Raw genomic sequence first — 27,909 nt, forward strand, 5'->3', positions numbered from 1 at the left:
TTGTTAAAAACAGAATGGAACTGAACACTACACAGAAATAGGTGGCTTTCAACCACATAAACAACTGTATTCTCACACACACACACTTACTCAAACATTACATAGTTTATTAGATATCAAACACCCTGACTCACATTGTCCAGTTCTCATCCAACCACATTTTGACATTGCATCTTTTTTTGTTATACAGAAAAGGCATAGTAATATTAAAATCAAAGAATCAAGCATTATGATTGGTGCAGAATACATTCTTTCAGTGTCTGGAATTAAAGGAAAAAAAACAACAAAACAAAAGCAAAGTTACCATTACCCAAACAATCAAGCCTGGTGCTAGAAAATGTGTTCTGTATGAACAACATCCCATACAAAACGGAAAAATAGTTCAGAAAATGAGATGATATCAAGTCCAGAATGCAGAGACAGTGATGTCCCAAAAACACGACTAAACAGCGGTTTTGACCCAAAAAGCTTCCTGTCCAGTCCCTGCATACAACACCTCCCCTCCAATGTCCTTTAGCCAGAGACATTCTGTTCTGCACAGTAGAACACCATTCAGTAGTATGTGAAATCATTCATCTAGTGGTGCGACTGGGCCACTGAACATTTCTATGGAAACTTACTGTATATGTACAAAATTACCTGTAGCTGCAATAAAGGTGAGCATTCAGTTAGTGCTCAGCAAATGTAGATAACTGATCCAAGTCCAGACTCATGTGAGGCGGGGAAAAAAACGATTTCATCCGGTGACCTGTACAAGCCTTCATTCAACAACTCCTTCAGGTGAACGATTCTCTTAGGCAACTGCCTGTCCATCAACTCCCACAGACACAGTAGAGTAAAAGTCTAGCTCAGATTTACTCCTCTCTTATGCTCTAGACAGGTGGTGACCGATAATGACCGATAATGGCTATTAACATAATCTCACTAAAGGTATTGCATATTCCATTCCCTTGGTATAACAAAACCAGCTCCCTCTGTAAGACTAGTAACGTTTCCATGTGATCTAGCAATGGGATGTGACTGAGTTTGGAGAGGAGTTTCTAAATAAAGCTTCCACACAGCCAGAGATCACTAACAGACTGTGATGGCACAGGACAGTTTCAGTTTTGCTTTGGATATACTTCAGAAGATACTCTACACAAATGCGTTCTAATGCCCTCTCTCCAACTAGCAGTAATGACTAGCGATTCGACGGCAGCTGATGATTAGTGTCTCTTAGTACTGAGGGGCTATTATAATAAGAATATGTTTCTGAGGACAGAAATAAATGTGTTTCACTGCACTCACATCAGCGCACTTGCATATCTCTAAAAATACATCCTTCTCCTTGCCCCGTTTCAGGGCAGAGTGAAAACGCAATATATCGCAGACCACAGAGCCATATAAATACATGCAAACCAGTCCCTTGTAAGGATTCTCAATCCGTCTCCAGTGAGAGGTTTAGCACCCAATACCTTCCACGCCTCATCAAAAATGTGCTGCTCATACAAAACATAGATTGTATGTTTTTTTTTCTACATCTAGTTATCTGTATGTAACAAGGAATAAATATATTTTAATTTCATTAGTGATAAATAGTCTGTTTCCATTAGAGTTTGGAGAATACATAGGGGCACACGCGCACACACACACACACACACACACACACACACACACACACACACACACACACACACACACACACACACACACACACACACTTGGCAACAGATAAAAAGGACAGAGAATGGGGTTTTTTATGCGTATTGTGTGTTTTGTATGTGTGTTTCAGAGAGAGAGAGAGAGAGAGAGAGAGAGAGAGAGAGAGAGAGAGAGAGAGAGAGAGAGAGAGAGAGAAACTAAGAGATTTAGCCCAGAGTGGTTTGGAGACCTCCAGACTCATGACATTCATGATGTGTTTTTTTGATGCTGTTGTTGTTGTTGTTGTTTGTGGTCCACCCACAGCCTGAATGTCCACCAGCAGCCCCTCCAGAACATTCAGAATGTTTTTATTCAGGTGGGCAGCGGGTGAACAGCAGTGATGCATCTCCAGCTGTGACGTGCACAAACACACTCGTGGGACTGCACAGGGCGTAGCTTTTCTTCACTCTCACTCAGGCTCAGACAGCAGCAGCTCCAACTCCACGACGCCACAGGAACTCCTCTCACATCTACGACTACAACACACACACACAGAGTTCCTACTTAATCTCAATAAACATGTTCTTACACATATACCGTACTTGCAAATACAGTGTAACCAAACAAATGGACACACACACACACACACACACACCTCAAGCATTGAGGAGTTCTTCATCAGACCGTCCAATGGCGTCAGGGTTTGACAGTGGGTCCAGATCAGCAAAGAGGTTGAACCAGGCCGACATGTCCCGTGCACCACCTTTTGGAGCTACAGTACACACACACACACACACACACACACACACACACACTATCAGCAAGATCCAACTTCACTTCACTTGCTCTAATTTCACATTACACTCACAACACTCTCATTGTTGTTGCTTTCTGCCTTTAATTTTGACAGGACAGTAGATTGACAGGAAATGATTGGAAGTTGGGAAAGGACCACGGGTCAGATTCAAACCCCGGTTGCCAACGGCACACAGAACCGGATGTGGTATGCCTAACTGCCCCCCTCCCCTCTCCACACACACACGCACACAAGCACGCACGCACGCACAAGTCTGTTTTAAATAACACTAAATGAAGATCATACAACAAACAACAACTCTCTCCACAGCAGAGCAGAACAGAGCAGAGCTCCCTGAGAGGCCCCTACCGCTGACTGAGGCTCGGGGGCTGCTTTGGGGGGCCGTGGCCAGGCCGGCAGCAGACGGAGCCTGTAGGGGAGCCGCCTGGAACATGGGTGGAGTGGCCCAGCCTACAACAGAGAGGGAGAGATGACCATCAATCACGCATCCTCAACATCCTCATGTGCACGAGAAGTGAACACACAACAAGTGTAGTGAACACAGGTAGTCGTAAAAACATGTGCCATGAATATTTCCCAGTGAGTTATAATATAACATAGTGAAATAACAAATCCTGACCATGTGCATTCTCAATACAAAAACAAAAAAACAAGTGCAAACAATAAAAAGGCACGAACTATCCATCCATCATAAGACTATAAAAAAGTGTTCGCCTTGATTGGCTGTGGGCAGTGTATGCTGTAGAGTGAAGGAGTGTCTTCACAGTGACCGGGTACAGCCTGTGGCGAGTGCTGCAACTGTCTCAAGGCAATTGTGCACTGTATCCTGCGTCACATTGTATAATTATTTATATACTGTATAATGTTGATTAGGATCAACCACTGCAGGAAATCTTTATCCAATAGCACTAGCAACATCTTTCTTGTTTATATCTGCAATCATGTATCATGAGGCTATCGGTTTACATTTGTCTTGGATGATCCAATGACAAGTGGTCAGTTCTAAATACAAGTATAAACAAATCACTCAAAACACTTGCCGAGGGGGTCTGAGACGCATTTGACTACATGTCTTTTGTAGTGTAAACGCTAATGCGTTCGGATACATCCCGGACAATGTGATGTTAGCAATAGCGGAATCTGAACGCAAGTTGTCAGCAATGTCTCTGACTGTACTCCTTGAATGTACGCTGTGACGTGTCTAAACTGATCACTTGTGATTGGATCACCCAAGACACATTCTAAAAACAAATGTAAACAGACCCCATCTTTCTCATGTATCTGCAATTATGGGTGCATTTGTAAATTGCCACTCCAAGCGCTCCGAGCACTCTTAACCGTTCGTAAATTCGGAATTATTGTGTATTTAATCAGAGCTTCACACTCTCGGAGCATCCAGAGTGTGTCAGATTGAATTTTTTACGAACGTACCCCATGTATCATAAGACCCTGAACCCTTGACTCCTCTGGCCCACCGACCTGTGGCGCTGAGGCTGTGGTCCAGGAGCTGGGAGGGGAGGAAGCCGGTGGGGCTGGGGGGCTGGGAGGGTGAGGAGGGGGCCGCCCCACTGACCACACCTCCCTGGGGCTGCTGGGAGGACGAGGGACCCGTGGGGAGGGAGGTGGGAGGCGACTCGAAGGAGCCAAAGGCGTCCTGCCACTCGCGGCTGAACTCGTCGCTGGCGGAGGCGCCGCCGGGGCTGAGCAAGTCGCGGAGGAAGGACAGGTCTCCGCGGTCAGCCTCGTCGTCCTGCTCCTCCGCCTGTCCAGCACCTCCCGCTGGTCCGACGGAGAGTCCAGAAAACGGCTGCTGGGGCAGGTCGAACAGCAGGTCTCTCATACCTGTGAGACACGGAGAGAAGAGAAGAGCGGAGGAGAGGAAAACAGAGGGAGAGATAAAGCGAGACCCAACGGAGAGAATAAGGTAGATACAGTAAAGGAGAGAGAGAGGGAGGGAGGGAGGGAGAGAGAGAGAGGAAACTTAATGGAATAAAAGCAGGTGCAGGAGGCTGAGAGCATCACAGGGGGAATCAAGCTTTACTGTACGTGTGTATCTGAGCACACATCTACTGTACGGTATTTACGCAGCATGTACAAAAGCACAAAAAGTACAGTATACAGACTATGCATGTGTGTGACAAAATGGATATCAAATGACAATATTCTGCTTGTGTATGGGTCATGTACATGCCTTATTACAGCTGCCATAACCCTAGTTCATATTCCGTTTACTAAAAACCCGTAAAACAGCCCTGGCATATGCCTCTTAACAGTAGTATTGTGGCATGTAAAGACACAAAACACAAAATGCGCCTTTTGGAATATTACATCTTGTCTGTACATGCTCATGCAAGGAATTTCACTGGCTTGGTTTGATGCTCTGACACTTGGCAAACGTAGTGAAAAGTTTTCACTTCTAGAGTGAAGATGAGGTCAATTTCTGTATCAAAACCTGAAAGTTTCAATGTCATGGTGGAATTTATCGACGTGTGAAAGCATTTTAATGCTCAAAGAAGCAGGTTTTCCACACACCACTGATAGATGAAGAATCGGAATCAGAAACTACTTCTACTGCACGTCGCTGGTTTACTCAGAATGTGCAGATTAATATGTAAACAGGAACATTAACATTTCTGCTGGACATGGAAACATCTTTTTCTGAATATTGCCATAACTAGAATATGGTCCTTAATCGGATCATGGTAAGCACAGAAAGGTAGTCATTGTCACTGAAAATATCACTGTTTATGGTATTACCATGGTATATTGTATGTCGTGTGTCTGTAACTAAGAAGTTTTAATACCACGATACAGCAAATGTATACGGTATGATAATGATGCAATACTGTTATACTGCTGCAAGCCCAGAGAGGAGAAAGCGGAGGAGAAAGAGGGAGTCAATGCTGAGTCTGTACCCCAGTGAGGGAGCTGGGAGCTGGGGGAGGCCTCCAGCTGTTCCCCTGGAGGAGGGCTAAACCCCCATGAAGCACCAGCGGACGGCGGTGGGAGTCGTGTGGGCAGGGTGGGGGTGAGTGTGGCATCTGGGGTCGGAGTAAGGGGGAGGTCAGGGGTCATGAGCAAAAAGTCGTCATCTGTGTTGGTAGGGCTAAAGGGGCCAGAGAGCTCAAACAGGGCTGGGAGGGTGGGGGGAGGGGTTAATATGGATGCACACACACACACACACACACACAACAACAACAACAACATCCATTAGATGAGCATGTTGAGATGATTCATTCCTTACCTATACACACAGATATACTGAATGCATACAAAACATGCAAACATACAATACTATACACCGATATGCTTGATTGTGGCAATAATCATAATCTTGATTATTTTGGTCAATATTAGATATCACAATTATTTAACACCATTACTGAATGATTTTGGAAACCATCCATTTTTATTTTAACTTTCAGAAATTCACTTGAATTCAGTTAACAGTTACCGCTGTAAAGCACAGAGGTGTGCTGGATTCATAACACTAGACATAAACAAGAGCATCCTTGCAAAAGTGAATGCAGCAAATTCTGAAATTGAAATTCAATTAAATTTACAGCCATATTTAACAGATCTTTTATAATTACACCACAGACACAGATAAAAAAAAAAGGCAAATCAGGGTTAATCTGACACTGCCAGCTAAAGTGTCTACAGATATGGGTCAATGGGCCAGTGTGATTAATGCCTCTAATCCTGCAGCTAGATTAGACAGACAACAACAACACTGAACATGCCTTTGATGCAATATGAGGGATTGTGTTTACATGGGAAACAATACCTCCACCACAGCCACACACACACACACACACACCATCCACCCAGAGAGAGAGAGAGAGAGAGAGAGAGTGAGATGAACACACACACACACTCAGAGTTGCAGCCTTACCAGCGTCCAGGCTGGCGCATAGGGAGCTATCACTGTCCCGACTCTGTCCATCCAACGCAAGGGTGGAGACTGAGAAGAGACCACACCCACAATTCAGTCAGACACAGAGACACGGCATAGAGCTACATAACCAACCATGACACGACCACCAGGTCAACACACAAGCAAGGTTCTGTTGTAATGATCTTACGCAAACAGACACTAAAGCACTAAAAAGTACACACACACACACACACACACACACACACACACACAGCTCAGGGCCAGTGGGAGTGCCTACCATTGTCAGGTGCCATCTGTCCAGGATTCTCTTCCTCCAGAGACACCAGACTGAGAACACAAAGGCAAGCCGTACGTGTACAAGGTTAGGAAACAAAGGGAGAAAGTGTGTGTGTGTGTGTGTGTGTGTGAGACAGACAGACAAATACATAGATATATCAATAGATCAATACATAGATCAATACATAGATAGAATCTATCTGTCCATCTGTCTATCGATCTCTCAGGGTAGACTGGCAGGGATGCTATAGATCCATTCTAAAGGTAATCTACGCTAATCTACCTGAAGAAGCCCACTGAGACTGAGGCACTGGGGCACGCCAGGCTACCTCATGCACACCTGGCATTTTATTGGTTATAATATTTTGGTTATATCAGGGTTCCCACTCTAAGTGAAATGTAAAATTCCATAACTTTTTCCTGACTTCCCCTGACAAAAAACTATATTTTCATGACCTACTTTATAATGTTGCATAGTGTTCAAGAATCTTTTGCTTTTTTTTTTAAGCGGGAGATGAATAAATGGGTATTGAATGAACAAAGTTGGGCTAACCACAACTCAAGCAAGCAATAAAGCTAATAACCAGATATACACCAATTCTGAATTCAAAATTCTCTAATATTCCATGACTTTCCATGTCTGGAATGACTATTCCATGACTAAATGATACAATTCCCTGGCTTTCCATGTCTGGAATAGACTTTCCAAAATGCCATGATATTCCAGAAATTCCATGACCCGTGGGAACCCTATATATATATGGGTTGTTTGGGGTGGGGAGGAAGACAAGGAGGCACTGGAGCTACACAAATCTGCTGACTCACTTCCTACTGTTTGATAAGGGAAACGGGTCGTTTCCTTGTTTAAACAGAGCAAAGAAAAACACACACACACACACACACACACACACACACAGTTCTGCTGAATCACTTACAGCTCAGTACACAGGGCCCTGACCATGTCCTCTCGTTTGATAAACACATGACTGAGACAGAGGGCATGAACCATGCCATGAAGGAGGCGGCAGAGGATGAAATGAGAACACGTGTGATGAGAGAAGCAGACAGTAAAAGAGGATGCATGCACCACGCACATGAGAATGAGACAGAGAGGGAATTGGAGAGGTGTATACTGCAGGTGTACTGATTGTGTGTGTGTGTGTGTGTGTGTGTTGGTGGGGTAGGTGGTCACCTGTGTGGGTGTGTGTGTGTGTGTGTGTGGGGGATTTGAGGGTGATCTATTTGAGTGTGCACAGACTCACTTGTTTGTTTGTGTCTGCATAGCCTTCTCCTTGTTGTCCTGCTCTGCTTGAGCCTCTGCTAACTGGTCCATAGGGTCCCTCAACTCCTGACCAACACCAACACAAAACAAGATAAGGTGTCTCACAGATCCATGGGACTCATGTGGGACTAGTTATTATTCTGTATGCAAAATAAAAACAACTCCATTGAGCTCCTGCTGAGCTGCCATGCTAGCTTCCTAACGTTAACATCTGGACTAAGACTGGACTGGATTGCTAACAAACTTATCATGAGAGGTCCACAAAGCTGCTGATCTGCAATGTCCAGCTGCTGTGCTCAGAGATATCGCTCACAACTTCAGACTGATCTGAGGTGTGTTCAAACATAGGCGAACGTTTGCAAACATTTGCAAACAATTTGCCTCTGTTCAAGGAATATGAACGCACCTCTGTGCTTCCAGAACTCTCCAGATGGCCAGCAATGACACCAGGCTGTGAGCTGTTCACGCCAGGAGTCACCTTGCCCATTTAACCAGTGAACTAATTTAACTTATGGACTTTTTTTATGGAGCCATCACACACACACACACACACACACACACACACCTTTATTGTGGTAAACTGGTAGGGAACATATCCCTTAAAGGCCTCGTGGATGGCAGACATCATGTGGGCAGTCTTCTCCCAGTATTGCAGGAGTGTAGTCTGAAGAAACACAAACACAAATAAAAAAGAATTAAGTCAGAGTTAATCTATGAATATATCTGAATGTACTATAGGTGAAAATGTATGTGTGTGTGTATGTGTGTGTGTATGTGTGTGTGTGTGTGTGTGTGTGTGTGTGTGTGTGTGTGTGTGTGTGTGTGTGTGTGTGTGTGTGTGTGTACCTGGTAGGTGCAGAGTGAGTGGGAGAGCATGTTGCAGCGGCTGGCTCCTAACATGTCCACCTTCTGACACACGTCGTTCTTCAGCTTGTCAAACTGCACCTTCGTCGTTCTGACCTGTGCTTGAACCTGAACACAAACACACAGAACAGGGATGTCAGTCTCACTCACACTCACACACACTCTTAGACTTAGTGATAGTCTCTCACACACGCATGCACGTACGCACGCTCTTGGTTGTGACCTTTATGTTGTGCTTTTCTGGCTCTGAGCGGAGAAACTGAACTGGCAAATCCAAAGGGAAAAGATGCAAACAGTGAGGCAGAACAAAGAAGAGCCTTGTTTGCCCATGAGAGGGATCCCACATCGAGAGGACTGTCAGAATCATTTCACATCAAACCGAGTGAGATGACTGCATCCATTAACTAATGTAGAGCCGCAAAACACAGAAAAGAAGATTTCCATATGATCCTTCTCCTTTCCAGTCTCTTACACACACACACACACACACACACACACACCCTCAAGACACACACACACACACACACACCTCAAGGCACGCACACGCACACGCACACACACACACACACACACACACACACACACACACAGCGGTACAGTCATACATATACACACACAGTCAGACACAGACTGACACACTTCTAGCTAACCTTGCGGAACTTCTCCAGCTGCTTGTAGGTGTCGGGATCCAGCTCCTGCGAGACGTCCTTCATCCAGAGCAGCGCTCCGCGGTATTCCGTGCGGGACTTCTCCATGCGGCTCACCGTCAGCAGTGTGTCGGCAATGGCACGCCGCCGGAACGTCTCCACTTCCTGCTCCATCCGGTGGAGAGGGGGACACAGGGCCATCCTGACGAGAGAAACGGAGAGTGAGCGAGAAATCAAATAAATACATACACGTTTGTTTTCAATTGCAAATGCATATATTTATATTATTTTTAATGGACATTTGATTGATTTACTTATTATTGCTGTTTGTCTGTCATTTTCTATTGCCAGTGGATTTAATTACATTCATTTCTATACTGCACATGCAAATAAGGAATCTAGTGCCCTGCAGAAAGTCGCATGTCGATGACCCTGATAAAAGTGTAAGCTGAAACATTGGTTGCAATAAAATGATGCATCAGAAGTCTGGAGTGTGCTTCAACACTTTTTTTTAGTTTGATTGAAGTCTTGTAGTCTAGAAGTCAGTCAGCACCATAGAGATATAAGAAAGCCCTTTCACAGGCAATGGTCAGCACTGCAACAAGGTGTGTGTTTACGGTTTGAGTTTAGCATGCATCAGAGTGCCCAGCCCTGCAACACCGAAGACTGATCTTCTCACTAATTAATTTTTTCTTACAGAGTTGTGATTTGTATACGTTTCTGGCTATTGTTATTATGCAAATTCTATTCTTTAAGAATATTGGTTTTTAAGCAATTTGATATTGCTATAAACTGTTCATTTTAATGCAAATGTAATGTTTATTGATGTCATTGTAAGTCGCTTTGGACAAAAAGCATCTTGATAATGTACTGGTCAGAGTGCTGAGATCACATCGGAAAGGCCTCTGCAGCCACATGGCTACAACAAAAAGACTAAACCATCAGGCCAACAGGAGGCTTAAAAACATACCATTAAACAAAACACTACATAGACACTTGACATAGTAAACTTAAAGGTCGCTCAACTTAAAACTAATACGTTTAAAACTACTCTATACTGCTTTATTTATTGCATTGTTGTGGCGATGCTTCTAAGAGCATTACAGCCTCACAGTCACATTGAACAAGGTTAATAAGGACTATAGCCTGATGCCACAGACACAGAGGTGTCCTCAAGTCAGATGAAACACCACTTTCTTTTAAATGTGGAAATGATTGGATCAAGAACCAGCAGCTCCCACACACACTCATACGCACACGCACACCCACAGCAGGCCTTCACTGCCGGCATGCACAACATGAAGAGTATCAATGCTCGTATTACAGCGCTCCCACGAGCACAAGCAGCGCGACCGATCTGAGCAGATAACAGCACAGTCACTGAGATGCACCAGAGACCCTGCAAGGTGAGTCATGGCGCTTGAGAAACTCAGGACATGAAGAGACAGAGAGCTCTCCCACAAACCTGATGCAACAGCTAAACACCTAAGCCAAACAACGTTGATTAACGTCTTAAGTTTTACAGCTCATTTAAACCAGGGAGTCGTTTTCTTTTGGAAACGTTTTTCAGCCGTCCGTCTATTCCCTTCTTCCCTTTTATTTATAGCGTATACATAGAACAACACACGGACAAACACATTGTTGTGTCACGTTAGAGACGGAGGCAGTGTAAACTGATATATTTGTGTTTCACTCTTGCGTATGTCTTGCTTGTGGTGTAAATTGTCATTTAGAGAAAGAGAAGAGATCTCATACTTCATCCACATTTATAGTGTGGTCCTATAGGTGCTATGTGGACCTAGAAATGACCTAGTGTGTGTGTGTGTTTATGTGTGTGTGTGTGTACTGTATTATAAATACACATACATGCATACAGTATGCATTGTATTATAAATACACATACACACAATGTACACAATATACATATACTGTATGCACATAAATAACCCAAACCTCTTCTTGGCTGAGGCGCAGAGGGCCTTGCTGGTGGCGTCCATCATATTGCCCGCTTTGGTTTTGTCATGCTCTGCCTGGAAACGCAGGAACAGGCCCAACTCATTCTCCTCCTGGGACAGATCTGGGGTGAAAGGTCAACACACAACATAAGAAAGAGGTTCCCAAAGTCATATACATCCACCAAGACATTTGTCTATACTATATAAAGTGTATTTTCTATACATTATGATCTACCCTACTTATTTATTTTTCAGAGTAGGGCTGCACAATGAATGTCATGTCGTCTTCCTTGTGTGACAGGCGGTGAAGCTCATCTAACAGGAGTGCTGTGCTTGTCATGTACCAGGCATGTTCACCAATCACAAGTGGCCCAACTTGAAGCGAAATCTGGAACATTGATCTGAAGCTTGACTTTAAAAAAGTATATTGCAAATCAAATCGCAATCACAATGTATGTCAGCAAAATTGCAATCAAGTATTTTCCACCAAATTGTGCAGCTATAATTCTGCGTAAACTTCAACACTTTTAATGTAAACTTGCACACTTTTAGTGTAAACTTGCACACTTTTGCCTCCTAATCTTTGCCCTCGGCACCTGATGTCAATGAGTGATGAGGGCACCCGTGGATATCTCTGAGCTGCCTCATGCCTGACATGAGGAAGTGCTACACTTGGAAGATGAGTACAGAGCCCATGGCAGGGCCATGTGGAATAGTCCACCAGGAAATAGATGCCATTCAGACAATGCTGCCTGCTGGAGAACTGGCTTGACTGGCATGTCTTTTGTCTGCTTGACAACTTCAGAGCTTCCCTTTGTTCTAGTGACTAAGCAGGCAAGTGTGTGTGTGTGTGTGTGTGTGTGTGTGTGTGTGTGTGTGTGTGTCTCACTCACGTGTGATTCGTTGTTGGTATTTCTCAATCACCTTCAGCAGCTCTGTGCATGTGCTCTGCACCGAGCGAAAGAACTAAAGACAAAGAAAGAGAAAGAAGACCCATATGATGCATGTGTGGACAATCTCTCTCTCTCACACACACGAGAAAACAGAAATTCTCATCAGTCGTTATAAAAAAAAAAAACAAGTCCTTCATCTTCACACTTTTAAACTCAGTGTGTGTAAAAACTACTGATGATACTGACATGAATCATCCACACTCAGAAATAGCTCAGTGTGGTGTCGTTGACTCCTTGCCCCCCCATAAGCAGTTTATATCTGCATATAGACTGGATGGTTATTAACACAGCAGGAGGAAGGTCTACCTAAAAGAGTCCTTCAGCTTGCCACTTAGTGCCCATTTAGAGCATCGAGATAACAGCCTGACTCGCCAGACAACCTTTGTTTGATCTCTCTCTCTCTCTCTCTCTCAAACCCAGACATCACATAGTGGTGGCACAAAAAAAGAAGGTAAAAAAAAAATACCTGCCTTGGTGTGCTTTCCATGGCAGCCTCATTGTCATGGCAACAAATCATTCTAAGTCCACTTGTGAGAGTGAGAGCTAACCTTGAGAGCAGAGAATTCTCTGTGTGTGTGTGTGGTCTCTGCTTGCTTTTTAGAGCCATGAAAAAAACGTCCTTACCTGACCTTCCTGCCTGTTGCATTTAATATGGTTAAACATGGAAAAACCCAGAACAACTTGACACATCTAATTGGTACATCTCATTACATGTCACCAAGCAGATGGCATGAGAGAGAAGAGTGGCTGAGGTCACTACATCAAGGTCATGGGAATCCGTTTCTTGGGCAACAATTAGGAACATGACTGACCTTGGACAGAACAAGACTTTCATAATGACGGTAAATCTAAAATCATATTTTAGGTTTTGTGCTGTTTTGCAAACAGATTTAATTGTGCATCTACAGTACAAATGTATAGTGCATCTACAACATATGATCCATTCACTAATAGTGTTCTGTTTTTTTATTTGTTTATGGTCATGCTCTTAGCTATGGGGTTGTCTGTGGTTGTGCGCACACACTTCAAGTAGGACTTATTTCACTGGAACAGCATCTACGGATTACTGATTAACCACTCTCTCTAGACTTTCGTAAGAAACACACACACACACACACACACACACAAATTGCACCTACTCAACCTTTTCAATAGGGGTCAGTGAGCTCTGCTGAGGCCTTTTGAAAATACACCTGTGTGTGACCAAACTATGATCATCGGAGACAGGAAATCTCACTGGCTGTATTATCTATATATCTAAAATAAAGGCCATGCCTAAAACGGTTTTGGCCTATTTCACCACAGACACACACACACACACACGAAACCCTGAAGTGGCAGCTCCAGGTGCAGAGCACTTAGTACCCCCTGATCAAATTGAACCAAATGATCCATCAGCCCAGAACAACAGGGTTCTAGCCTGAGCCCATCACAACATGTACACACACACACACACACACACACACACACAATTAACAAAATAATTTCATGAGGGGTCTTCTGCTCTACTGATGTGCTGTGGGCTACTGTGAGACATTCTCTCTCTCTCTCTGTGTGTGTGTGTGTGTGTGTGTGTGTAAAAAAGAGTAGGACACAGAATCAGCCAACAGACAATGCTCTCCTGGCAAGACAGACAATGCCCCTTTCATTTTCTACACAATAGCGTAAAAAAGTCCGAGATCTTTCTTAGTCTCTAAATGATAAAGCCAAATCACCACACTGGACAGCTTTGAGTCTCCTTGGGGCCTGTTATTCTCTGTCTGTCCCTGTGTGAATGTGTTTGTGTGTGTGTGGTGTCAGCTTGAGCTATCTGCACATTATGTCTATGTGTGTTTGTGTGTGCTTGTATATGTTTGTGTGTGTGTCTGTCTACCAGCTTGAGCTATCTGCACAGAGACCCGTGTGTGTGTCTGTCTACCAGCTTGAGCTATCTGCACAGAGACCCGTGTGTGTGTGTGTGTGTGTGTGTGTGAGTGTGTGTGTGACGTGGCGCATAGCTACCGTCACGGTAGTGAGGCGCTACCAATCCTGGGTCTCAAAGACGGAGTGCAAAATGTTGCCTTTATATGTTTGTCTAGTGTGTCAATGTGTTCTGTTAATCCTCATACTGTTTCCATATCATCTGTTGACCTAACCATTCATCAAAACCCCCACAGCAATCCCGTAGCTTCCTAGTGCACTTTTAACATCCAATACTACGGTGATTAATATGCTATAGCTACAACCATCAATACATCTCTTACTATTTAAAACCATACCATTTACTTCACAATCATGACCGGGTACAATAATCACGCAACACATCTTTGTTCATTACGTGTCTGTTTATTTAGCTTAAAGGTAACATAGTTTCACATACCATCACTGTGTCTTACCGGCGTCTTCTGTGTGTTTGTTTAAAGGAATGTTTGCAGCGATTGTCAAGCTTAAATGTCTTGAAATGACGCTAGGACTTCCGGGTCAATAGGAAGTGACCCGGAGTTTTAATTATTACTTTATTAGCTGCTAATTTATATTGTGGCTTGGCCAAATGTTAGCCTGAACCATTTAAATAATATTACTCAATTTCTAGTCTTGTAGATTAATGCATTCTTGCTGTTTTTAAGCTTTCATTGTCTACTCACTTGAGCCTGTATTGTAGTGTTGAGTTGGTATGTGCCAATTTGAGGGGTGCGCTTCAGGCCTATTTAGACCTACCGCTTCAGTCTGTCTAGAGAGCGAGAGGAGAGGACATAAGTCTATTGTATGCTCTCTGTTAAGAATAGGGACTTGTTCCCAAGTCTATTTGTAAACAGCTGTTCCATTTGCCTAATGTCAATTTTCTTTATTTTTCTAACAGTATTTTTTTTCTTTAATTTTGTTCATTTTTATTGCCTTTTTGGCCTTAATTGGGAGAAACAATAAAATTCCCATCTTTTTTCAACATCATCTCCGACTTCTCCTGAGTGTTTACACCTGCTCACGACTTCTCTTTCGCATCTACCCTCAACATTTGGTGGCAGTGGTTTCCGGGTAAACAGTGTCTGAGCAGCACTCGGTGAGTTAAGATGGATATTCAAGGCAGAGGTACGGCACCCCCTAGAGATGGTTCAGCTATGGGGACCAGGCCCAAATCCACAGTCATCCAAGCATCCTACTCCTGTGGTTGAAGACAGGACAGATCGCCTGGAGAAGATTGTGAGAACGATGGTGGAGTCTCAGCGGCGGCAACAGGACCAGATAGAGGCAGAGGCGCTCCAGCAAGATCGGAGATGAAAAGGTATGGAGCACCAATTCCAGCAACTACAGCAGCTGGTGAGAGGCGATCCAGCATCAACGCAGGCGACGAGGCAGCCACTCGCCGGACTGCAGCAGATGGACCTGCCCAGCTCCCGCCCTTCGACAGCCTTGACCCACTCAACATGCCTTTTCTGGATTTACCAACTCCTCAGCCACATCCAGGTCAGCACCCAGCACCCAGGATGCAGAGCTCACTCAACTCCACCGCTCTCGGCCTTGCCGCACCTCTGAACCTCCAGCGGGGGTGGAAACCCCCTAAGATGTCCTCATATGGACGAAGATATTGAGCACTATTTAACCACCTTCGAAAGGCTAGCAGCAGCAAGTCAGTGGCCCCATGAGACTTGGGCATTGTACCTCGTGCCCTTGTTAAACGGTAAGGCCAGATCTGCCTACGTAGCCATGTGCTTTGAAGACGGCCAGGATTACTTGAAAGTGAAGCAAGCCATTCTCAACAAGTTCAACATCAGCGCCGAGACTTACCGCCAGCGTTTCCGCTCCAAGTCCATCAAGGAGGGTGAGACGGCGAAAGAACTGCAAGCCCGGCTAAAGGACCTGATGGAGAAGTGGATAGTTCCCTCCAACAGCCCCAGTAGCCCCAGTGTTAGCCCCACTCCAGCTGGAACACCTAGAGTACCTGTATGTCACGGTTGTGGTCAGCAAGGTCACATTAGGCCCAATTGCACATTGAAGAAAGTGTCTGATTCCAGACTATGCTACTTACCTGGCCCTAGCAAGCACTTGCCTTGCACTTCTTCTGACGTTACCGTCCCTGTGAAGATAAGAGGAAAGACAGTGCAGGCTTTAGTTGACTCAGGAAGTAGTCAGTCTTTCATTCGTAAATCCTGATTGAAGTCCGATGTCCAGCCTGTGGGCAAAGTGAGAGTCCGCTGCATCCATGGCAATGAATCTGAGCATCAGACCAGCGAGGTTCTCATAGACATTAATGGCCAAAAATATTTGTTAACCGTAGGGATTTTGGATAAATGCCCTTACCCTGTGATTTTAGGTCAGGATGTGCCAGTTCTTACAGAGCTATTGCAAAGTGTTAACACAGTTAGTGCTTATGTTACACCTAGAGCACAGGCCAGAAATAAACCAGACTCTGATGTTTGGTTAGAGTTACCATTTGAGGGTTGTCCTGGTGACAAACCTAAAAAGTCCAAGGCAGAGAGGCGTAGAGCAAAGGTGGAAGGTACTGCAGTGCAGGAAAGTCTGTCCTCCCCACAACTAGAGGGCACTGAAGTCTTTTGTGAAGACTTCAAGAAGCTTCAGCAGTAGGACCCCACACTTAGCTCTTGCTTTTCGTCTATTAAAACCGATGATGAGGCTAGAGAAGTCATGAGGGAGGGTGATAGGGCTGCACAATTAATAACATTTTAATCACGATCACGATTTGGGCTTCCCACGATCAAATTTGCGTGATCGAGCGATATTAAAAAATGCGTGCTCTACCCATTGAACCAACCTGCAACCCATAGAACACTCCGCTACAAAACAATGTGCCTGCATGCATCCTACCAATGACAACTGTTCCCTGCACTGCTCAGCCTGATGCAATGCTCAGTTTGGATGCACTGTGGACTAGTAGCATTATGTTAACTATTAGTAGGCTAGTTAGACTATACAAAAAAACGACAATCAAAAATCAAATGTGTGGCACAGCAGACGTTGTTCGAAAATATTTCGGATTTCAGGCAAGTGGAGTTAACCAAAAACTTAAGCAAAGCAGGGCTCTCAACTCATACCGTGAAACGCATCACATGAAACCACACATGCATTTTTATGCATGTCTGCGTTTCAAGACACAGCCTACTCAAAACGAGTGAACAATAATGAAATTGTAGCCTACACGTCAGTGTTTTACATATCAACGAATGACTAAACCAGTGGTGTCCAAACTGCGGCCCGCCACGCACTTTAATCCGGCCCGCCGAGCATTTATTAGTTTATCATAGATCCGGCCCGCCACACTTTAATCCGGCCTGCCAAGCATATAATTAGGTTCATAGCTAGCTATTTGTTTTCCCAGCGATAGACGACGTTGTGATTAACTTCAGGCTACTGCAAACTGCTTTACACTCTTCCTAAAGAACGTTTACAATATCAATGTCAAAACAGCTTGTTACATCGAGATGCATAGTATCTCCATTGCAGCAGATCTTACCACGTTATGCTACTCCATTTAATTGGGAACGCATTTGAGCGTGCACGAGAGAGAGCGCAATGGCATTGGCAACAGTTCCCATTACTGACCATTTACAAACTGAGTGGGCACAGCACTAGCCATAGGCTATTTGAGTGGATCTGGCAAAGGGTCTTAAATTGACAGTGCACCATTTATAAATGAATTAAAAAGCATCAAATTAACAGTATTTCTTAATACTTTGTAATTACTGTGTTGCCGTTAACGTTTCCCCAAATATTAACAAAGTAGGAAGCTGAAAGTTTGGAAGTCACAGTCAATCTATATTTGCAGTAATTTTGGGGAGTAAATGTGAGGGGAAGAATTTGGGTGAGCCAGATAGCAAGTCCAATATGTTTAGGGGAAAAAAATTTTTTGTCACTAAAATTAAATAATAATCGTGATAAATAATCGTGATCTCAATATTGATCAAAATAATCGTGATTATCATTTTGGCCATAATTGTGCAGCCCTAGAGGGTGACATGTGTTTTGTTGTCAATAATGATAAACTGCAGGGCTCTACAGTGCACCCATTTCACTCACACATGCGAGTAAAATGATTTTTTACTTTTATTCAAGGGTAGAACGCGACAACTCCAGGCTTCCACGCATGCTTGTTTGTTTACACCAAATACAAGCTGAAGTGCAAAACGAAAGTAGGCATAACGTTTGCCTACTGCCCCCATCAATGCAGATATTTCAAATAAAAAGTAAAAGTGTAAAAAATATATATATCCTTGATTAGCCTATGTTGGGTTTTGTGGAAGAGAAAATGGACTGTTTTAGTAGTAGTATTAGGCAGTATGCAGTCAGATAGGTCACCATGGGCATATTTGGATTAGCTACAGATGGATTCACAAATAAATAAATTAGCCTACATTTGGCAGGATACTTGATATACAGGCTAAATGCAAATATGGCAATGTATTATACTATTTTACATTAACAAAATGTAGGAAAATAGAACAGACTGAATAAAGTAGGCACTGATCTTTAAAATCCTATTTCCTGTAGCCTAAATGTTGTCAGTCATTCTTAATATTCGCAATTTGCGCACTGGCATGTTTAAGTGTTAGCTGCAGTGTAATGTTTGATTATGTTTAAGTCATACCTGTCAACACTCCCGTTTTTCCCGGGTTTCTCCCGTATTTCAAGGTCATCTCCCAGCACCCTCCCGTTTTGTTATTTCTCCGGGAAAACTCCCGTAAATTTGCATGGCCATCAAACTTCATTTTAAAATCATTGATCCATTCAGTTTGCCAGATTGTGTATGAAATACACCCTACACATACACGATCACTTAGTTTCAATTTCAACCGTTTTGTCATAGGCTAAAACCTGGCAACCTAAATCCCAAATAAGGAAGCGGGTGCCAACTGCGCAGCCGGAGTCTCGTCGTAAGCGTAACCTGCGTTATGTTGAACCCGCGCGATTCAGCCCTGCACACGCCCGGACTCGAACCCGCGAACAGCAGCACCTCGGATCGGGAGGCGAGCACGCTAACAATTGAGCCAATAGCCCAGGCTACTGGCTTGCATGCCAGCAGCACTCTTGAGGCGTCGGGGAGTGAGGTTTCCAACGTTCCACAAGCACAGCTAAGCTAGCTGGCATCCGTTACATAAGCAAGCGGGCTAGTTGAATGGCCTACTCCAGAACTAGCTGTTGTGAAAAATCTCCCGTTTTTGGAAAGCTAAATGTTGACAGGTATGAGTTTAAGTTAAGTACACAACTGACTGTGCGCCCAAATTTTTGTCTGTGCTCCTAAATTTTTTAACTTGGGCGCACAAGTGCTCCTGGAAAAAAATGTTAGTGTAGAGCCCTGAACTGTATCGAGTGAGTGCAGATACAGAGCAGTTAGTTGTTCCTGGGGCTCTTAGAGCCAAAGTGTTACACCTGGGTCACAGTATTCCGTGGTCAGGACATCTAGGCAGGGAGAAGACAGAGAAGAGAATCCTGCAAAGATTTTATTGGCCAGGTTTCAGCAAGGACATAGCAGAGTACTGTAGGTCCTGTACAGAGTGCTCGCTCCAAAAGAGGCTTAAAAGCTCCCCTCATCAGTCTCCCAATTATTCACACACCTTTTAGTCGCATTGCCATGGATGTAGTTGGTCCCTTAGAGACGAGTAGGGCAGGGCACCGCTATATCTTAGTATTTGTGATTACGCCACACGTTACCCAGAGGCATTCCCCCTCAGAAATACTAAGGCAAGACAAGTGGCCAATAGTTTAATTCAACTTTTCTCCCGTGTGGGTGAAAAACAAAAATCTTAACTGATCAGGGAACTAATTTCACCAGCAAGGCGTTGAGGCAGGTGTACTCTCTGTTAGGGATCCGGGGCGTTAAAACCACACCCTAACACCCGCAGACCGACGGCATGGTTGAGAGATTCAATCAGACCCTGAAGTCGATGCTGCGGAAGTTCGTGTCAGAGTCAGGAGCTGACTGGGACCTGTGGCTTCCTTACCTGTTGTTTTCCTATAGGGAAGTACCGCAGGCATCCACCGGGTTCTCCCCCTTCGAACTCTTGTTCGGCCGGGAGGTAAGAGGCCCGCTAGACATCCTCCGAGAGAGTTGGGAGGGGGGCGCTCCTCACCAGCCAGTCAACATCGCGAGCTATGTCTTGAAGATGCGGGAGAAGCTGGACCAGCTGAGCTCCATGGCCCACCAACACCTGGCCCAGGCTCAAACGAGGCAGAAAACGTGGTATGACCGGACAGCACGCAGTCGCACCTTTGTGTCCGGACAGAAAGTGCTACTGCTGTTGCCGTCATCAGAGAGCAGTCTACTGGCGAAGTGGCAAGGCCCTTTCACTGTACTTCGCAAGGTCGGCAAGGTCACCTATGAGATCTCCATGCCAGACAGACGTCGCTCCAAACAGATCTTCCACGTAAACCTCCTAAAACAATGGATTGACCGACCATCTTCTATTCAAGATCAGCTGTGGGCGCGGACCGTGGAAGAGGAAGAAGAGCCGTCGGAGCAGTACTTTCCGACTGCGGGCGGTGAGTCAACCTACCCCTCCGTTACCCACTTGACAACCGAACAGCAGGAGGACCTGCTGAGAATCATCCCAAGAGGCCTGTTCCGAGACCAGCCGGGGCGAACCGACATTCGGCTGACTTCTCCGGGCCCTATCCGGCAGACCACCACCAGGGTTCCGGCGCGACTGATCCCCGCGCTGAAGCAGGAGGTGTTGGCGATGCTGGAGATGGGGGGTGATCGAGACATCACACAGCGAGTGGTGCAGTCCCGTGGTCCTGGTGCCTGGTGCCTGGTGCCTGGTGCCTGGTCCCCCAAGCACAGGAATTGACTGCATTCAAAGCTCCATCTGGCCTGTTCCAGTTCAGGCTCATGCCCTTTGGCCTACATGGTGCAGCAGCAACATTCCAGCGTCTCATGGACGAGGCGCTCAGGGGCACTGAGGACTACCCTGCTGCTTATATCGATGACGTCATAATCCACAGTTCGTCGTGGAAAGAACATCTTCAACACCTGTGTGATGTCTTCCGTAGGATTCGTCAGGCTGGGCTAGTTGTGAATGCCAGCAAATGCCAGCTTGCCCAGTCTGAAGTGTGCTACCTGGGATATGTCCTGGGTGGTGGCACAATACGTCCTCAGGTCAGCAAGGTGGACGCCATCCGCAGCTCCCAGCCGCCTTCAACCAAGAAGGGGGTGAGATCTTTCCTGGGGTTGGTCGGATGGTACCGGCGTTTTATCCCCAACTTCTCAAGCCGAGCAGCTCCCCTGTCTGACCTCACTCGCAAGACCAGCCCCAACAAGGTGGTCTGGATATATAGACCTACCGCTTCAGTCTGTCTAGAAGAGGCCTGGGAGCAGTGTTGTTGCAGGGGGAGAGGACATAAGTCTATTGTATGCTCTCTGTTAAGAATAGGGACTTGTTCCCAAGTCTATTTGTAAACAGCTGTTCCATTTGCCTAATTGTATTTTGATACATTTTTTTGACTCTCATGTCAATTTTCTTTATTTTTCTAACAGTATTTTTTTTCTTTAATTTTGTTCATTTTTATTGCCTTTTTGGCCTTAATTGGGAGAAACAATAAAATTCCCCATCTTTTTTCAACATCATCTCCGACTTCTCCTGAGTGTTTACACCTGCTCACGACTTCTCTTTCGCATCTACCCTCAACCGTGTGTGTGTGTGTGTGTGTGTGTGTGTGTGTGTGTGTGTGTGTGTGTGTGTGTGTGTGAGAGAAAGCGAGAATATGTATGTGTGTGTTTTTGTGTGTGTCTACCAGCTTGAGCTCTCTGCACAGAGACCCACGGACCTATCACTTTACCTGAGCACAGGGCACAGACGGACACCAAACACAAAGAGGGGTTCGGGTGTCAGGTCTCTCTCACAGGCTGCAAAAACAGGGTAGGGGTTAGGAGAGAGAGGGAGGGTATAGAGAGGGTGCCAGGGAGGGAATAAAGCAGGAATAGAGAGACTTCAGCCTACAAGCCCATTAGGTCTGTTTGGGGCAGTAGAGTGTGGAGAGAGTGAGAGAGAGGGGGGGCTGGCAACGTGGCACTGAGAAGGACGAGAGGCTCGCTCTCCTGCTCGCTTGCTCGCTCTGCCGAGGCCGCTGGTCATGCATAAAGCACAGGGTGGAATACTCTAATCAGCTATTCAGATAAGGCTCTCTTACACACACACACACACACACACACACTCTCTCTTACACAAGCACACACGCACACACACACACACACACACACACACACACACACACAAACACACACACACACAAATTGTCTCTGTCTGTTTCACTCCTTGTCGCAAAACAGACATCAACACCACTGGAGGCCTTGTTTTAAAAAGCTTACAGGCACAGTCCACACTGTGAGACCACCATGTACTCTTACGACACCTGATTATCAGTTCTCTCTGCTGTTTGCAATGGCGACAGTCTGAAATCAGGCTATATAAATAACACCCAGATATCTCCTTGCAACCAATGAACTATTCGCAACAATAATGTGTGGATAATTAGTGAAGTTAGGCCTACTGTATACAGACCAGAGGCATAATTATGGCGCCCTGGCCACATCTAAGACGACAAATGCTAATGTGGACCAGACAGTGACACCCTACAGCCTTGCAGAACATTTTTAAACAATCTGTTGAAATGGCAAATGTCCCAAAGCATCAGATTTTTCCTTTAGAGGTGCTTCTGACAGCCACAGAACAAATGTATGAGGGTGAAAATGTCAACAAAACGTTCACATGACAACACACTTTAGGCCTACATGACCTTGAGCCAGTGACAGCACTGAGGATATCATCTCACTAGCAACTATTGCTAACTCTGACCTTTGCTGCCCTCAGTCTAAATTTTAAAACTGACTGAATGAATAACCGCTTGAGTCAGCTCATTTCATACAAAGCATGTTCCAACATCGTTGCACACAAACAAACATTTAATAACGACGGGTACCTATTTCACCTACTACCAGCCTTCTAAAAAAAAAAAAAAAAATTAAAAAGGTGCTGCTGAACCCAAGACATACTCCTAGGGACGTACCTCTAGTTTGGCATCTAGATCGGCGTCTGAAGCCACCACATACTCATCCTCCTTCTTCCCTGTGGCTTTGATCAGAACCTGCTTGGTCTTCCAGAACTTCTTCTGCATGCGGGCCATGACCGAGCTGTCCTCCCCAAGAACGGCCCGCCCACTGAACATATCACTGGAGAACCTGAGAGATGGACCACAAACCAGATGCCCAGATGGAGATGACAAAGATGATAAAGAGATTAAATGTTTTCTTTTGTAAAACGTATCATAAAACATTAATCACTCTACATCATTGCAGAAAGGGCTGTAGCAGGTATTATCCATATCACAATGAATCAAAGCTGAATTTCAGTGTATTTCCCCTATAGATGCATTTCAAACAAAAATGTATTTGGTGTATATTATAATGCTATGGTAAACCTCTACTTACCCATATCCATCCATAATCTGAAAGGCAGGCTTCTCTCTACCAAGAAGGAAAATAAAAATTGTTTTTGTTTTGACAGCAGAGCTATTTCATTATTTGCAAGGCAGAGAAGGCCTACAAAAGAACCAACTGTTGAAAAATGATAGGCTACCAACTGTTGATGAATGACATCAAGACAAATGTGTCAGCTACGCCAGATGAAACTCAAAGGACAGACTCAAATAGCTTAACAGAAACGAGAAAAAAGCCCATCTCAAATGTCCCCTTACGATAACAAAGAGCATGTCGTGCTGACAGCTGTTAAGTTCCTGACACATAGGCCTACGGTATTGGAATAATTTAGCATTTCCAGTCATACCCAGAAAACCTTGATTTTTGTTAGGCTACCGCTAGTTACTGTAGACACAACATTAGCCTACTGTATTTTAGAAAGTCTCCACTGCCTTAAAAATTGTGAATTTGTGGCTACGTCCGTAGCCTATCGTTTTTAACATTGAGCATAAAGCCTTTTCTTTTCCATATGCCATGTATGTACGCTACAACAAATAGAATCACCTACAGTGTTGTCTTGATGCAAAATGTATGGTTAATCCTTTTCGTAAATGCACATCGTGTCAACAATAACCGAAAACTGAGTTAAATGGACATGAACAGACAGAAACGCACCTGCTAGTTTCCTAGACAATGCTGACAGGTTCCTCCTCCGAGTGCTGATGAGAAGATGAAGCCAAAGCGGCTTCAGGTTTCTTATTACAGTGAAGGTGCCTAGCTAGACTCGGAGTTTACTTCTCCGACTCGAAGTGACTGTAACAAACATTATTTCCGTTGCAATAAGTAACACTTTTAGCAAATTGCATAAAAACAATGTTATCTAGACGGACAATGAGCGCTACGGTCTGCGTTCACTGTGGCAACTGCCAGCTGGCTTGCTTGCTAACATAACATTAGAAGGTTCTGATATAGCCTACTTAAAAGTGGCTAGCTTCTCAGCAAGCTATTTGACAAAAAAACAAAGATACAGTGTCACAAAAACAATTTAACGTCACACTAACAAGCAAGCTGATTTATTCTGAGAGCCACCTTCAGCTGTTTGCTGAACCACGACGCCCCCAAAAAGCTGGAATTAGAAAATAGCTTCCTGCTCCATCGAATGTGGCCGACCTTACCTTCTGACGCCGAGGCTGATTCAGGATGCTGGGCGTGTTCAAGATCATCAGTTGTGCGCTCAAAGCGGATGGGCTGGCGCCTGGCGGATATGTTTGCAAGGTGGAATTTTAGTAGGCTATTGTCGTCGTTATTGTTTTATTATGATCTATTATAGCTATATTTCAGCTACATTTATAATACATTTCAAATATATAACGAACCCCTTGCCATTAGGCTATGTAGCCTAACTATGTCTCCTGCTGTCCTTGCTGTTGATCTGTCTGTCTGCTGTTGTAGGTCTCTTACTGTTTACTTTTTTCATTTTATTTGTTTTATTTTGTACAGCACTTTGGTCAGTGAAAGCTGCGTTTAAATGTGCTTTATAAATACATTTTACTTACTTACTTGTGTGTGCAGGACTTAGGCTAGCCTACTCCATTTCCCATTTATTCGTCATTCCATTGGTTCAAATAGCTTGGACACCATGGTCTCAGATATGCTTACGTAGTTGTGAAGTCATGCTGACAACTAACACACAAACATTTCTGCCAGATCTCATTTATAGTAGATTCCTGTGTATTAGCCACATTATAAACCGCAGGACAGTATTTTAACAAATAAAAACCACAGTGCCCATGATAGCCCAATGAATCGGAATCAGATTGTGCTTTAATCATAAAGAAGAATGAAGGGGGAAAAAGTCAATGCACAGCCTATCCCCGTGTATTAACCTCATAGCTAAAGAAATTTTGCAAAATCAATGTATAAACCTCAGTTAATAGTAAATTAATTACTGATCTGAGTCAGCTTGAGTCAGCTCACTTCATACAAAGCATGTTCCAACAACCTTGAAAAAAGGTTCTGCTGGACCCAAGGCATACTCCTAGGGACATACCTCTAGTTTGGCATCTAGATCGGCGTCTGAAGCCACCACATAATTCATCCTCCTTCTTCCCCGTGACTTTGATCAGAACCTGCTTGGTCTTCCAGAACTTCTTCTGCATGCGGGCCATGACCGAGCTGTCCTCCCCAAGAACGGCCCGCCCACTGAACATATCACTGGAGAACCTGAGAGATGGACCACAAACCAGATGCCCAGATGGAGATGACAAAGATGATAAAGAGATTAAATGTTTTCTTTTGTAAAACGTATCATAAAACATTAATCACTCTACATCATTGCAGAAAGGGCTGTAGCAGGTATTATCCATATCACAATGAATCAAAGCTGAATTTCAAAATTATGGTAGTACTTGAGATGTGAGCTTCATCGTCATCATCATCTTCACCTTCATCACAGGTTACCAGACTTGTGTGTGTTGACTGTGCATGTGCCTGTAAGTTTTAAAGCACTACTCAGTATGAAGGTCAAGAGAATTCATTTAGCACATACTCTTATCATTTGTTATTAATTACTGCAAGAGGAGCTGAACCACAAGCTATTTACTCTCTTTATACATGTATAATGACATGCCAAAAACAAAAACAAGTGTATCTTGAATCTACAAAATATCTTGAAGTAGCCTATACTTTAGCCTTGAAGATGATACTGTACTACCTCATTTAAAACAATAGAGGGCAGCCTTGTCAATATTCTCTCCCCTTTTGTCTTATTATGACCGCCGCGCAGCGAAGCGGCGGTCATATGGGTTTAGTCAGATTTTTTTTTTTTTTTTTTTTTTTTTCTTTTTCGCATGCCCAAATTTCCGTCAATGATTCCCGGGACACTGAAAGACCGGGGTACACGAAACTTGGTGGACATGTAACCCCACATGGATAGCATGGAACCATCGTTTTTCATTTTGATCTGTAGCCCCCGCTGAATTGGACCCCGAAAAGGAGGGTAGGGCAGACACAGTTTTCTGTGAATATCTCAAAACCGTAGGGTTTAGGAGGACCATTTTTTTTGTATGTTGATCTCAAGGGGCCATGTCAACTCATTCCATAACCACTCATTTCATGTATAGCGCCACCTAGTTAAACACAAAAAGTAAAATGAGGTGGTGTAATTGATTGTATCTGTGACCTAACATAGTCAAAACTGCACCAAATTAGAAGTGTAGGATCATTATGACACCCTCTGTATGCACGCCAAGTTTTGTGGAATTCCGTTCATGGGGGCCACACAATAAATTAATTTATGTTACTATACACCAACTGGCCTGTAGGTGGCCGGAGACAGTTTTCTGTGAATATCTCGAGAACCGTAGGGCCTAGAGGTCCACCTTTTTTGTATGTTGGTCTTAAGGGGGCATGTCAACCCATCCCATTACCACTTATTTCATGTATAGCCCACCTAGTTAAAAATTAAAAAGCAAAAAATTAGGTGTTTTCATCACAATATCTCTGGCTGACAAGGTCAAAACTGCACGAAATTAAAAAGTGTAGGATCATTATGACACCCTCGAATGCATGCCAAGTTTTGTGTACTTTTCGGTCAATGGGGCCCTACAATAAAATAACTTATGTGTACATTTAGTGACGCATACCAACAAGGATTCCCGGACACTGAAAGACCGGGTACACAAAACTTGGTGGGCATGTACCCCACATGGATAGCATGGAACCGCTATTTTTCGTTTTGATCTGCAGCCCCCGCTGGACTGGACCCCCGAAAGGAGGGTAGGGCAGACACAGTTCTCTGTGGGCAGACACAGTTCTCTTTATGGTATGTTGGTCTCAAGGGCCCACATCAACCTGGCTCATAATCACTCATTTGTGATTTGCACCCCCCCCGGTAAAAAATGAAAATGCAATATTATTCTGCTTTAATCGCCCCTATCTTCAGTTAAGATGTTCAGAACTGCACCAACTTTTATGCGTATGATTGACCTGGCATTCTCTGGGGATCTGGGGGTATGCCAAGTTTCGTAGAATTTCATCCATGGGGGGGTCTAAAAAAATTAGGTTATGTGTACATTTAGTGACTGTACACTCATTGGCCTGTAAATGGCGGTGCACACATATAAACATGCACACACACAGGCACCCACATACTATCGGTATTAGAACGGCCGATACATAATTACAAATTCAGTAGG

At 44.3% G+C, this 27,909-nt stretch overlaps 1 protein-coding gene across 5 annotated transcripts; it reads right to left on the minus strand.

The window, feature by feature from the left end:
- Positions 1-86: 86 nt before the first annotated feature.
- On the minus strand, positions 87-26,204 carry ical1 (islet cell autoantigen 1-like). Of its 5 annotated transcripts, XM_048267793.1 has the most exons (19): positions 26,122-26,204; positions 25,764-25,936; positions 24,889-24,968; positions 24,389-24,526; positions 23,726-23,761; positions 23,305-23,476; positions 12,253-12,325; positions 11,358-11,481; positions 9,408-9,606; positions 8,740-8,865; positions 8,459-8,557; positions 7,874-7,959; positions 6,613-6,662; positions 6,333-6,401; positions 5,353-5,571; positions 3,869-4,279; positions 2,786-2,887; positions 2,276-2,392; positions 87-2,156 (listed from the first exon to the last, which is right to left on the minus strand). In XM_048267793.1, exons 5-18 carry the CDS (start codon positions 23,737-23,739, stop codon positions 2,277-2,279), a joined length of 1,860 nt encoding a protein of 619 aa, XP_048123750.1. In that variant the 5' UTR covers positions 23,740-23,761; positions 24,389-24,526; positions 24,889-24,968; positions 25,764-25,936; positions 26,122-26,204; the 3' UTR covers positions 87-2,156; position 2,276. The 5 variants fall into 5 exon arrangements, with proteins under 5 accessions (XP_048123750.1, XP_048123752.1, XP_048123753.1 ...); XM_048267795.1 differs by lacking the exons at positions 24,889-24,968; positions 25,764-25,936; positions 26,122-26,204 and adding an exon at positions 24,803-24,861; XM_048267796.1 differs by lacking the exons at positions 24,889-24,968; positions 25,764-25,936; positions 26,122-26,204 and having other exon boundaries at positions 3,917-4,279; positions 24,389-24,882.
- Positions 26,205-27,909: the final 1,705 nt, after the last annotated feature.

The sequence above is a fragment of the Alosa alosa genome, chromosome 17, assembly GCF_017589495.1.
Source record: "Alosa alosa isolate M-15738 ecotype Scorff River chromosome 17, AALO_Geno_1.1, whole genome shotgun sequence".
Taxonomy (NCBI): domain Eukaryota; kingdom Metazoa; phylum Chordata; class Actinopteri; order Clupeiformes; family Clupeidae; genus Alosa; species Alosa alosa.